The 12,451-nt window shown below is 66.2% G+C and overlaps 2 protein-coding genes across 3 annotated transcripts; both read right to left on the bottom strand.

Annotated features, from left to right (window-relative positions):
* Positions 1-381: 381 nt before the first annotated feature.
* SMUG1 (single-strand-selective monofunctional uracil-DNA glycosylase 1) lies at positions 382-3,812 on the bottom strand. The gene is made up of 3 exons (XM_064734670.1): positions 3,758-3,812; positions 2,682-3,036; positions 382-1,356 (listed from the first exon to the last, which is right to left on the bottom strand). The coding sequence occupies exons 2-3, from the start codon at positions 3,024-3,026 to the stop codon at positions 382-384; spliced, it is 1,320 nt and encodes a 439-aa protein (XP_064590740.1). The 5' UTR covers positions 3,027-3,036; positions 3,758-3,812.
* A 2,088-nt stretch (positions 3,813-5,900) lies between these two features.
* CBX5 (chromobox 5) lies at positions 5,901-12,431 on the bottom strand. 2 transcript variants are annotated; one of them, XM_064734820.1, is made up of 5 exons: positions 12,305-12,431; positions 9,808-9,959; positions 8,699-8,894; positions 7,129-7,226; positions 5,901-6,324 (listed from the first exon to the last, which is right to left on the bottom strand). In XM_064734820.1, the coding sequence occupies exons 2-5, from the start codon at positions 9,942-9,944 to the stop codon at positions 6,174-6,176; spliced, it is 582 nt and encodes a 193-aa protein (XP_064590890.1). In that variant the 5' UTR covers positions 9,945-9,959; positions 12,305-12,431; the 3' UTR covers positions 5,901-6,173. The 2 variants fall into 2 exon arrangements, with proteins under 2 accessions (XP_064590890.1, XP_064590891.1); XM_064734821.1 differs by lacking the exon at positions 12,305-12,431 and adding an exon at positions 12,105-12,205.
* Positions 12,432-12,451: the final 20 nt, after the last annotated feature.

Here is a 12,451-nt window from a genome sequence, read left to right as displayed (position 1 = left end):
GGGCCCCATCAATCCCCTTCCCCCCAGTCCCAAACTGGTCAAACTGGGGCAGGGACCCCCCCAACCCCCTTCCCCCCAGTTCCTGAGTGGGGAAACTGAGGCAGGGCCCCATCAATCCCCTTCCCCCCAGTCCCAAACTGGGGCAAGCACTCCAAACCCCCTTTCCCCCAGTCCCAAACTGGTCAAACTGGTCCAGGGACCCCCTAACTGTGTTTTCCCCAGTCCTAAACTCGGCCAGGGACCCCCTAATCCCCTTTCCCCCAGCTCCCAACTGGTCAAACTGGTCCAGGTCCCCCCCAAACCCCTCTCCCCCAGTTCCCAGCTGGTCCAGGCCCCCCCCCAACTCTGCTTTCTCCAGTCCCAAACTGGGGCAGGGACCCCCTAATCCCCTTTTCCCCAGTTCCCAACTGTCCAGGTGCCCCCCAATCCCCTTTTCCCCAGTCCCAAACTGGTCCAGGGACCCCCCAGCCCCATTTTCCCCAGTTCCCAACTGGTCCAGGTGCCCCCCAACTCCATTTTCCCTGGTCCCAAACTGGTCCAGGCCCCCTCCAACTCCACATTCCCCAGTCCCAAACTGGTCCAGGGACCCCCCAGCCCCACTTTCCCCAGTCCCAAACTGGTCCAACTGGTCCAGGCTCCCCCCAGCCCCACTTTCCCCAGTCCCAAACTGGGGCAAGGACCCTCCAGACCCATTTTCTTAGTTCCCAACTGGTCCAGGCCCCCCCCAGCCCCACTTTCCCCAGTCCCAAACTGGTCCAGGCCCCCCCCAGCCCCACTTTCCCCAGTCCCCAGCAGCTCCAACCCTTCCGTCCCTCCATCCCCCCCGTCCCGCACCCCCAAGAGCCGCAGCACCCCCAGCTCCCGCAGCCTCTCCCGCGCCTCCCCCTCCCAGCCGCGGTTGGCGCGGGGGTTCCGCGGGGACGGGTGCGGGATCCAGGCCACGGGCACGGCCATGCCCGCGTCCCGCAGCGCCCGGCGCGCCCGCAGCTCGGCCACGCGGCCCAGCGCCACCACCAGGCGCACCCGCAGCGCCCGCACGGCGGCGGCGAGCGCGGCCCCGCACGGCGCCAGCAGCCGCTCCCGCTCCGCCGCCCGCAGCTCCGGAGGGGCCACGTTGCGGCCCGAGGCGGCGAGGAAGAGCAGCGGGCAGAGGTTGTGCACGAAGCAGTGGCGGAAGAAGGCGCGGGGGTCGGGGCAGAGGCTGCGGATGAGCCCCCAGAAGCGGGCGCCGCTCACCTCGGCCCGCGGGCAGCGCAGCCCCAGCACCGGGCGCTTGGGGTGCTCGTGGGGCGGCCGCAGCACCGAGCCCGACACCCGCAGCCACTCGCGGACGTGCCACGCCTCGCCGAACGGCACCTGCGGGGCGGGCGGGGGCGTCAGGGCCGGGGGGACACGAGGGGACACGGGGGGGACACGGGGACACAGCCCCGGGCCGCGCAGAGCCACCCCCGTGCCTCAGTTTCCCTCTCCGAGGATCCCATGGGATGGATTGGGATCTCCCCGTGCCTCAGTTTCCCTCTCCGAGGATCCCATGGGATGGATTGGGATCTCCCCGTGCCTCAGTTTCCCTCCGTGGGATGGACTGGGACCGACCCCGTGCCTCAGTTTCCCTCCGTGGGATGGACTGGGACCGACCCCGTGCCTCAGTTTCCCTCCGTGGGATGGATTGGGATCTCCCCCGTGCCTCAGTTTCCCTCCGTGGGATAGATTGGGATCTCCCCGTGCCTCGGTTTCCCTCTCCGAGGATCCCATGGGATGGATTGGGACCGCCACCCCCCGTGCCTCAGTTTCCCTTCCATGGGATGGATTGGGAGCCGCCTCGTGCCTCAGTTTCCCTTCCATGGGATGGATTGGGAGCCGCCTCGTGCCTCAGTTTCCCTCTGTGGGATGGATTGGGATCTCCCCGTGCCTCAGTTTCCCTCTCCGAGGATCCCATGGGATGGATTGGGATCTCCCCGTGCCTCAGTTTCCCTCCGTGGGATAGAGTGGGAGCCCCCCCGTGCCTCAGTTTCCCTCCATGGGATGGATTGGGACCGACCCCATGCCTCAGTTTCCCTTCTATGGGATGGATTGGGACCACCCCCCCCGTGCCTCAGTTTCCCCTCCGTGGGATGGATTGGGACCGCCATCCCCCGTGCCTCAGTTTCCCTTCCGTGGGATGGACTGGGACCGACCCCGTGCCTCAGTTTCCCTCCATGGGATAGAGTGGGACCCCCCCCCGTGCCTCAGTTTCCCCTCCATGGGATGGATTGGGATCCCCCCCTGTGCCTCAGTTTCCCTCCCCTAGGACCCCATGGGATGGATTGCCTCTGACCCGGGGTTCATGCCCAGGGGTTTTTGGGGTGTTTGGGGTTTTTGGGGTGTCTCCCCGGTACCCACCCCGGTCTGTGCCATCCCGAAGGGCCCGGGGTTCATGCCCAGGGGTGTTTGGGGTTTTTGGGGCGCTCACCCCGGTCTGTGCCATCCCGAAGGGCCCGGGGTTCATGCCCAGGGGTTTTTGGGGTACCCAGGGGTTTTTGGGGTACCCACCCCGGTCTGGGCCATCCCGAAGGGCCCGGGGTTCATGCCCAGGGGTTTTTGGGGTGTCTCCCCGGTACCCACCCCGGTCTGCGCCATCCCGAAGGGCCCGGGGTTCATGCCCAGGGGTTTTTGGGGTACCCAGGGGTTTTTGGGGTACCCACCCCGGTCTGTGCCATCCCGAAGGGCCCCGGGTTCATGCCCAGGAACAGCACGGCCTTGGGCGAGCGCAGGAAGCGGCGCACGAAGCTCCGGTGCGGCTCCCACGCGTACTCGAGCGGCGCGTACACCACGGCCACGGGCGGGCCCGGCGGCGGCAGCGCCCGGAGCCGCTCGGAGAGAGCGCGCTGGAGAGCCAGGAACCGGCCCGCCACGCCTTCCTCATCATCATCATCCTCATCATCCTCATCCTCAGCACCAGCATCATCGGCTCCCGCAGCCCCCGCTCCTTCCTCAGCCGCAGCCCCGGCTCCTTCCTCCGCCTCCTCCTCCTCCTCCTCCCGCTCCATCCCCCATCGCCTGCGGGGACAGGGGAGGTGACACAGGGGACCTGGAGGGGACAGGGGAGCCCCAGGGAGGTGACAGAGGGGACCTGGGGGGGACAGGGGAGCCTTGGGGTGGCCCAGGGGTGACAGGGGAGCCCCGGAAGGGGACAAGGGACCCCCGGGGGTGACAGAGGGGACAGGGGAGCCCCAGGGAGGTGGCAGAAGGGGACAAGGGATCCCCGGGGGTGACAGAGGAGCCCGGGGGTGACAGAGGGGACAGCGGAGCCCGGGGGGGGACAGGGGAGCCCCGGGGTGACCCAGACCTCTGGGGAGGGAGGTCCCGGGGGTGACAGAGGGGACAGCGGAGCCCCAGGGAGGTGACAGAAGGGGACAAGGGATCCCCGGGGGTGACAGGGGAGCCCCGGGAGAGGACAGAAGGGACAGGGGAGCCCTGGAGGGGACAGCGGACCCTCGTGGGGGAGGACAGGGGAGCCCCCAGGAGGGACAGAGGTGACCGCAGACCCCGGGGGGGTGACAGAGGGGACAGGGGAGCCCCGGGGGGGTGACAGAGGTGACACCGGACCCCTCCCGGGGGGGGCGGGCTATTCTGGCCGTGTCCCGCCCCCTCTCCCCCCCCCCCATGTCCCCCCTCCCCCAGCCCTGCCCCCCCCCCCCGACGGTCCCTGACAGCCCCGCTCCCCCCGTGACGTCACACAAGGCTCCCCCCAGTGACGTCACGGCCGCCGCGAGCCCACCTCGAGCACGCGCCGCGTCCTCCGCGCTCCGGGCCCCGCCCCCTGCCCCGGCAGGCTCCGCCCCCTCCCCTTCCCGGCGTGCCCCGCGCGCGGCCCCGGTCCTTTGTCTGCGCGCGGAGTTTCCCATCGTGCTTTGCGGCGGGGAAACATCCCCCAAATCACCCCCAAATCCCACCCGGAGCCCCCAAATCCCCCCCAGACCTCCTCCAAACCTCCCAAATCTCACCCAGACCCTCCCGGGGTCCCGAACGCGCGCGGGGCACTCGGGGCCACTCACAGCAGGGGGCGGGGTCTGCTCAGGCCACGCCCCTTCCCACGGTGGGTGGGCGGGGCACGCGGAGCTGCGGCGGCGCGAGGGCGCCCCCGAGCGGGAACGGGAGGGAGCGCCCTAAACCCCCCCAGTGTCACCGGAGTGTCCCCAAACCCCCCGGTGTCACCGGAGCGTCCCCAAACCCCCACAGTGTCACCGGAGCGTCCCCAAACCCCCTCAGTGTCACCGGAGCGTCCCCAAACCCCCCCCTCAGCGTCACCGGAGTGTCCCCAAACCCCCCCAGTGTCACCGGAGTGTCCCCAAACCCCCCTCAGTGTCACCGGAGCGCCCCAAACCCCCCGGTGTCACCGGAGCGCCCTAAACCCCCCAGTGTCACCGGAGCGTCCCCAAAGCCCCTTTGGTGTCACCGGAGCGTCCCCAAACCCCCCCGGTGTCACCGGAGTGTCCCCAAACCCCCTTTGGTGTCACCGGAGCGTCCCCAACCTCCTCTCCATTGTCACCCAAGGGTCTCCGAACTCTCCCGGGTCACCCAGGTGTCCCCCAACAATCCCCCGAGAGCCACCAAGGTGTCCCCAAGCCCCCTCCCCGTGTCACCCACACGTTCCAAGGTCCCTCCTGTGTCACTGCGGCGTCCCCAAACCGCCCCTGCCCCATCCCCAGGGGTCCCCTTTGTCCCCTCCAGTGCCACCCCCGCTGTCCCCGGGTCCCCTTTGTCCCCGCGTTGTCACCGTGCAGCGCCCGCTGTCACCGCCAGGGGGCACCGGGGGGACACCGGGGGGACACCGGGCCATACTGGGGACACTGGATCATACTGGGGACACTGAGGGGACACCAGGACCTGCTGGTGACACCAGGCCATGCTGGGGTCCCCAGACCATACTGATGACACCGGACAATGTTGGGGACACCAGGTCACAATGGTGACACTGGGGGACACTGGAGGGACACCAGGCCACGTTGGGGACACTGAGGGGACACCAGGCCCTGCTGGTGACACTGTGCCCTGTTGGTGACACCGTGCCATGTTGGTGACACTGGAGGGACACCAGGCCCCGCTGGTGACATCAGGCCCTGCTGGTGACACCGTGCCATGCTGGTGACACTGGAGGGACACCAGGCCCCGCTGGTGACACTGTGCCATGCTGGTGACACTGTGCCATGTTGGTGACACCGTGCCATGCTGGTGACACTGGAGGGACACCAGGCCATGCAGGTGACACTGTGCCATGCTGGTGACACTGTGCCATGTTGGTGACACTGGAGGGACACCAGGCCCTGCTGGTGACACTGTGCCCTGCTGGTGACACTGTGCCATGTTGGTGACACTGGAGGGACACCAGGCCCTGCTGGTGACACTGTGCCCTGTTGGTGACACTGGAGGGACACCAGGCCATGTTGGTGACACTGTGCCATGTTGGTGACACTGTGCCCTGTTGGTGACACTGGGGGACACCAGGCCATGTTGGTGACACTGTGCCATGTTGGTGACACTGGGGGACACCAGGCCCTGCTGGTGACACTGTGCCATGTTGGTGACACTGGAGGGACACCAGGCCCCGCTGGTGACACTGTGCCATGCTGGTGACACTGTGCCATGTTGGTGACACTGTGCCCTGTTGGTGACACTGGAGGGACACCAGGCCCTGTTGGTGACACCGTGCCATGCTGGTGACACCGTGCCATGTTGGTGACACTGGAGGGACACCAGGCCCCGCTGGTGACACCGTGCCATGTTGGTGACACTGGGGGACACCAGGCCATGTTGGTGACACTGTGCCCTGCTGGTGACACTGTGCCATGCTGGTGACACCGTGCCATGTTGGTGACACCACGTTGGTGCCATCGTTGTCCCCAGCCTGGCGGTGGCAGCTCTGAAAAGTGACCGTTGTTTATTGGAAGCAAATCCAGGGCGTTGGGGACAACACTGGGTGGGGACAGAGGGGACAGAGGGGACACGGGGACACCCCGGGGGGGGACCCCGGCTGAAAACACCGACTGTAAAAAACACCAAAACCGGGGCCACCCCCAAAGTGCCCCGGGGTGGGGACAACGGGCTGGGGACACCCCGGGCAGGGCAGGGACACGGGAGGGGACAGGGACGGGGACAGGGGACAGGGCCGGGGGTCTGTACAGTGGGGAGGGGGCTCAGCTGCGGGGGGGGTCCCGCTCCTTGGGCTCGCTGTCCTCGGGGTACGCGTGCCACGTCAGACGCTCCTCGTAGAACGCGATGACAATCTGGGGACACTTGAGGTTGGCCTCCTTGGCCAGCACCAGGTCAGCCTCGTCCGTGTCCTTCCTGCGGGGACAGGGACAGGCTGGGGTGACAATCTGGGGACACAGGGACAGGATGGGGACACAGGGACAGGATGGGGACAGGCTGGGGACACAGGGACAGGCTGGGGACACAGGGACAGGACAGCCTGGGGACATGGGGACAGGCTGGGGACAGGCTGGGGACACAGGGACAGGCTGGGGACATGGGGACAGGCTGGGGTGACAATCTGGGGACACAGGGACAGGATGGGGACAGGCTGGGGACACAGGGACAGGCTGGGGACAGGCTGGGGACACAGGGACAGGACAGGCTGGGGACATGGGGACAGGCTGGGGTGACAATCTGGGGACACAGGGACAGGATGGTGACAGGCTGGGGACACAGGGACAGGCTGGGGACAGCCTGGGGACACGAGGACAGGCTGGAGTGACAATCTGGGGACATGGGGATAAACTGGGACACAAACCGGGGGCAAAGGGACAAACTGGAGTCACAAACTGGGGACACACTGGGGACAAGGGGATAAATTGGGGACACAAATTGGGGTCACAACTTGAGGACAAAGGGACAAACTGGAGACACAAACTGGGGACAAAGGGATAAACTGGGGGACATGGACAGAAACTGGGGACAAAGGGACGAACTGGGGGACACAGACATGAACTGGGGACATGAGGATCAAACGGGACACACACATGAACTGGGGACAAAGGGACAAACTGGGGGACAAGGACACAAACTGGGGACACGAGGACACAAACTGGGGACACAGACAGGAGCTGGGGGTGCCAGGGGACGCTGGGGACAGCGAGGAGGTGGCCTCACCACTTCATGAGGAACATGAGGTCCCCGCACGAGTCGGTGGCCCCGATGATCTTCTCGGGCTCCAGCCCCCGCTCGAAGCCGCGGGCGATGTCGTTGCTCTGGGGTTTGGGGGAAAAAGGGACGGTTTTGGGGAAATGGGAGGGTTTGGGAAAATGGGATTGGTTTGGGAAAATGGGATTGGCCATTCCGGGAGTCCAGGCTCCCGTCCCCCCATCCCCATCCCCACCCCATGTCTCTGTCCCCTCCCTGTGTCCCTGTCCCCATCCCTGTGTCCTCCTCCCCGTGTTCCCATCCCCTCCCCGTGTTCCCATCCTCAGATGTCCCCTCTCACCTCCCATGTCCCTATCCCCATGTCCTTGTCCCCATCCCTGTGTCCCCTCCCAGCATCCCTGTCCCCTCCCAGTATCTCCATCCCCATCCTCATGTCCCCATCCCCCTGTCCCCCTGTCCCCTCCCAGTGTCCCCATTGTCCCCATGTTCCCCCTCCCAGTGTCCCCCTGTCCCCATTCCCCTGTCCCCATCCCATCTCCATGTCCCCCTCCCAGTGTCCCCGGTGTCCCCATGTCCCCCTCACCTCCCATTGTCCCTGTCCCAGGTGTCCCCTCCCAGTGTCCCCCTGACCTCCCTGTGTCCCTGTTCCCATTCCCATGTCCCCATCCCTGTGTCCCCATGTCCCAGGTGTCCCCTGTCACCTCCCAGTGTCCCTGTCCCCATGTCCCCCTCCCATCTCCATGTCCCCATCCCCATGTCCCCATCCCATTGTCCCCAGGTCCCCATGTCCCTCCTGGTGTCCCCCTGTCCCCCCCCTGTGTCCCCTCACCTCCCGTGTCCCTGTCCTCCCATCCCTATGTCCCGTCCCAGTGTCCCCTGTCCCCCTTGTCCCGTCCCCTCCCTGTGTCCCCCCTGTTCCCTCCCAGTGTCCCTGTCCCCAGTGTCCCTGTCCCCATCTCTGTCCATCCGTTCCCCTGTCCCGTGTCCCCTCCCTGTGTCCCCCTGTCCCCTCACCTCCCTGTGTCCCGTGTCCCCATCCCCAGGTGTCCCCATTCCCCTGTCCCCATCCCATCCCCATGTCCCCATCCCCCTGTCCCCGTGTCCCCTCTGTTCCCGTGTCCCCTCCCCCTGGTCCCCTGTCCCATCCCGTGTCCCGTCCTGTCCTCCCATCCCCTGTCCCCATGTCCCCTCCTGTGTCCCCCTGTCCCCCTCACCTCCTGTGTCCTCCCCATTCCCATCCCAGTGTCCCCATGTCCCCGTGTCCCCTCCCTGTGTCCCCCTGTCCCCAGTGTCCCCGGTGTTCCCTCTCACCTCCCATTGTCCCTGTCCCAGGTGTCCCCCTGTCCCCATGTCCCCCTCACCTCCCTGTGTCCCGTGTCCCCACCCCCAGGTGTCCCATTCCATGTCCCCATCCCATCCCAGTGTCCCCTCCCTGTCCCCCTGTCCCCTGTCCCATCCCAGGTGTCCCCATTCCCCTGTCCCATCCCATCCCCATGTCCCCATCCCCAGGTGTCCCCATGTCCCCTCCCTGTGTCCCCCTGTCCCCGTGTCCCCTCCCAGTGTCCCCCTGTCCCCTCACCTCCCTCTTCTTCTTGGCCCTGCCGTCCTCTCCGGGCAGTCCCTTGCGCTTGGCGCCCTCGGGGCGCTCGCGGGGCCGCGTCCCCTCGCTGTCCCTCACGTCCCTCATGTCCCTCATCCTGCGGTCCTTGCGCAGGAACTGCGAGATCAGCTCGGGGCAGTCCAGGTTCTTCTCGGGCTCCCACGTGTTGTGCTCCCTGCGGGGACAGGGACAGGGTCAGGGGACACCCAGGGGACACTGATGGGACATCCAGGGACACCCTCATGTGCTGTGCTCCCTGCGGGACACAGGGGGACAGGGGACATGGTCAGGGGACAGGAGACACGGTCAGGGGACACCAGGGACACCTGGGGACACTGATGGGACATCCAGGGACTCCCTCATGTGCTGTGCTCCCTGCGGGACACACGGGGACAGGGGACACGGTCAGGGGACACCAGGGACAGCCAGGGGACACGGTCAGGGGACAGGGGACATGGTCAGGGGACACCTGGGGACACTGATGGGACACCCAGGGACACCCTCATGTGCTGTGCTCCCTGCAGGGACAGGGACACGGTCAGGGGACAGCCAGGGGACATCTGGGGACACTGATAGGACACCCAGGGACACCCTCATGTGCTGTGCTCCCTGCGGGACACATGAGGACACGGTCAGGGGACACCCAAGGGACACCTGGGGACACCCCCACGTGTTGTGCTCCCTTGGGGACATGGTCAGACACAGGGGACATGGTCGGGGACACTCAGAGGCGCCCAGAGGACATCCAGGGACACCCAGGGGCATGGCCAGGAACACCCAGGGGACATCCAGAGACACCCAGGGACAGCCAGGGGACACCTGGGGACACTCAGAGACACCCAGGGACACCCAGGGACAGCCAGGGGTATGGTCAGGAACACCCAGGGGACATCCAGGGACACCCAGGGACAGGTAGGAACATGGTCAGGGGACACACAGGGACATCCAGGGCCAGCCAGGGGTATGGTCAGGAACACCCAGGGGACATCCAGGGACACCCAGGGACAGCTAGGAACATGGTCAGGGGACACCCAGGGTGCTGTGCCCCCTCCCCGCGCTGTCCCCAGGCTGTCCCCGCTGTCACTCACTCGGAGAAGCCCTTCCACTTGAGCAGGTACTCGGCCTGGCCCCTCACCACGCGCCGGTCCAGAACCTTCTCCACCACATACTCCTCCTCCTCCCCCGAGGACGAGCTGTCGGCTGCCCGCCGGCTCCTCCTGCCCATAGCGCAGCCACCGCTCTGGGGACAATGACAGGGACAGGAGTGTCACCATGGGTCACACAGTGTCACCATGGTCACAGCAATGTCACCCTGGCACTGCCCGCCGGCTCCTCCTGCCCATAGCGCAGCCACCGCTCTGGGGACAGGGACAGGAGTGTCACACAATGTCACCATGGGTCACACAGTGTCACCATGGGACATGGCACTGCCCGCTGGCTCCTCCTGCCCAAAGCGCAGCCACCGCTCTGGGGAAGGGACAACGACAGGGACAGGAGTGTCACCATGGGTCACACAGTGTCACCATGGGTCACACAGTGTCACCCTGGGTCACACAATGTCACCCTGGCACTGCCCGCCGGCTCCTCCTGCCCATAGCGCAGCCACCGCTCTGGGGACAACGACAGGGACAGGAGTGTCACCATGGGTCACACAGTGTCACCATGGGTCACACAATGTCACCATGGCACAGCAATGTCACCCTGGCACTGCCCGCCGGCTCCTCCTGCCCATAGCGCAGCCACCGCTCTGGGGAAGGGACAATGACAGGGACAGGAGTGTCACCATGGGTCACACAGTGTCACCATGGGTCACAGAATGTCACCATGGGTCACACAGTGTCACCATGGGTCACACAATGTCACCATGGGGCTGCTCCTGCCCACAGCCCAGCACTGGGGACACGGCGTTGTCACCACTGGGGACAGGGGACAGCTCAGGGGGGGATTTGGGCTCATCTCAGCACCCCCAAAGGGACATTTGGGGCTCCTGGAGACCCTTAAAGGGGACAATGGGGTGACCTAGGGATCCCTGAGAGGGATTTGGGGACACCTGGGGACCCCCAAAAGGGATTTGAGGTCATTTTGGGATCCCTGAGAGGGATTTGGGATCATTCTGGAATCCTCAAGGAGGGATTTGGGGACACCATGGGATCCCAAAAAGGGATCTGGGGACACCAGGGGATCCCCAAAAGGGATTTAGGATCATTTGGGGATCCCAAAAAGGGATTTGGGATCATCTTGGGACCCCCAAGAGGGATCAGGTGTCATTTTGGGACCCCTCAAGAAGAGATTTGGGGTAATTTTGGGATGCCCAAGGGGGGAGCACAGTAGGGGCCGATTCCTAAAAACCAGCAGGAATTTAGGCACAAAGAAACACGGTTTGGGCTAAAAAAAAAAACCTAAAAAAAACCCCAGAAAATTTAAGCAGAGCAAAACAAAATTTGGAAGAAATCCCCTAAAACTGAGGGGGAATTTGGGAGCGCCCAAATGGAATTTGGGCTAAACTCCTTAAAGACGAGGACGATTAAAAAAAAGTCGATTTAAGAAAACCCCAGCTGGGGATTTTTCCCTCCCTCCAGGCAGGATTTGAGCGGATTTCGTTCTCCCAACCGCAGCCCCGTGAGGGACGCGGGGAATTCCTCGCTCCGGGCTGGAATTTCCTGCCGGATCCCCGGCTGGGATTCGGGCGGGAACCGGGAGGTTCTGGGGCGGATTCCTGAGGGAAAAGGCGCCGGTTTGGGTGGGAAAAGGCGAATTTCGGAAGGGAAAATCCGCGGCGGAGCCCCCGGGGCGCCGCTCCCGGATCCCGCGCCCGGGAATCCTGAGGGAACAAAGGGAGCGCGCCGCGCTGAGGCCAAAAGCGCCGCTCCAGGGCTGAAATCCGCAGCTCTGAGGGAAAAGCCGCCGGTGTGAGGCGGGAAGCGGCGGTCTGAGGGGGGACGCGGCGGTTTGAGGGCAGAGCCCACAATTTTGGGGTAAAAAGCCGCAAATTCGGGTTCAAAGCGCCGCTGAGGGGCCCGGTGCGCGGGCCTGGGGGCGGGGCGAGGAGCGCGCCGCGGAACGCGATTGGTCAGAGCAGCCGCGCGCCCGCGCGGTGATTGGCTGAGCGCCCCGCCGCTCGCCACAACCCCGTGGCGCCACTATTGGGCGGTGGAACCGTCACTCCAAGCGCCGCCCCACCTTCGCTGCGCCGCTATTGGTCAGACCGCCTGACAATCCACGCGCCGCCCCGCCTCCCGCTTGTAGCGATTAAATACCGCGCCCGTCACTCCGCGCGTGGCCCTGCCTCCCGCCAGCATCCATTGGCCACCGCGCCTGTCCATCACACCGGCGGACCCGCCCCCACGCTGCCGCCCATTCATCCGCCGCCCGCCGCCGGCGCTACCTGCGCGGGGAGCGGCTCCGGCGCGGGCCCGTCCGCCGCGGTTCGGCCGCCGCTTCGAGCTGCCGCCGCTCCGCGCTCCGCCCGCCAAAACCGCCCGCAGCGCGCAGGCGCCGCCGGCCGCGCTCCGCGCATGCGTCCGCCCGCCTTTCCCCCCTCCCCAGAGCCCACCGCGATTGGCGCATGCGCTGCTCCGGGCGCACCTTGGGGCCGGCGGGCGGGCGGCCCCTTCTCGCCGCCGCCGGGAGTCGCCGCCGCCGCCCCGCTCTGCGCCCGCCGCGCCGCTCTCGCCGAGCTGCGCTGGGCCCGCCGGCGGCCCGCGCTGAGCGACGGCCGCGCCCGCCAATGGG

Source organism: Zonotrichia leucophrys, chromosome 29, assembly GCF_028769735.1.
Source record: "Zonotrichia leucophrys gambelii isolate GWCS_2022_RI chromosome 29, RI_Zleu_2.0, whole genome shotgun sequence".
NCBI classification, from domain to species: Eukaryota; Metazoa; Chordata; class Aves; order Passeriformes; family Passerellidae; genus Zonotrichia; species Zonotrichia leucophrys.
This window is presented reverse-complemented; position numbering and strand designations above follow the sequence as displayed.

Coding starts and splice junctions, on each gene's coding strand:
- SMUG1 (XM_064734670.1), bottom strand. CDS start 3,026: ATGGAGCGGGAGGAGGAGGAGGAGGAGGCGGAGGAAGGAGCCGGGGCT. Junction 1,357..2,681: donor TCGGGATGGCACAGACCGGG/GTGGGTACCCCA, acceptor CCCGCCCCGCAG/GTGCCGTTCGGCGAGGCGTG.
- CBX5 (XM_064734820.1), bottom strand. CDS start 9,944: ATGGGCAGGAGGAGCCGGCGGGCAGCCGACAGCTCGTCCTCGGGGGAG. Junction 8,895..9,807: donor AAGTGGAAGGGCTTCTCCGA/GTGAGTGACAGC, acceptor CTGTCCCCGCAG/GGAGCACAACACGTGGGAGC. Junction 6,325..7,128: donor CTCATGTTCCTCATGAAGTG/GTGAGGCCACCT, acceptor CTGTCCCCGCAG/GAAGGACACGGACGAGGCTG.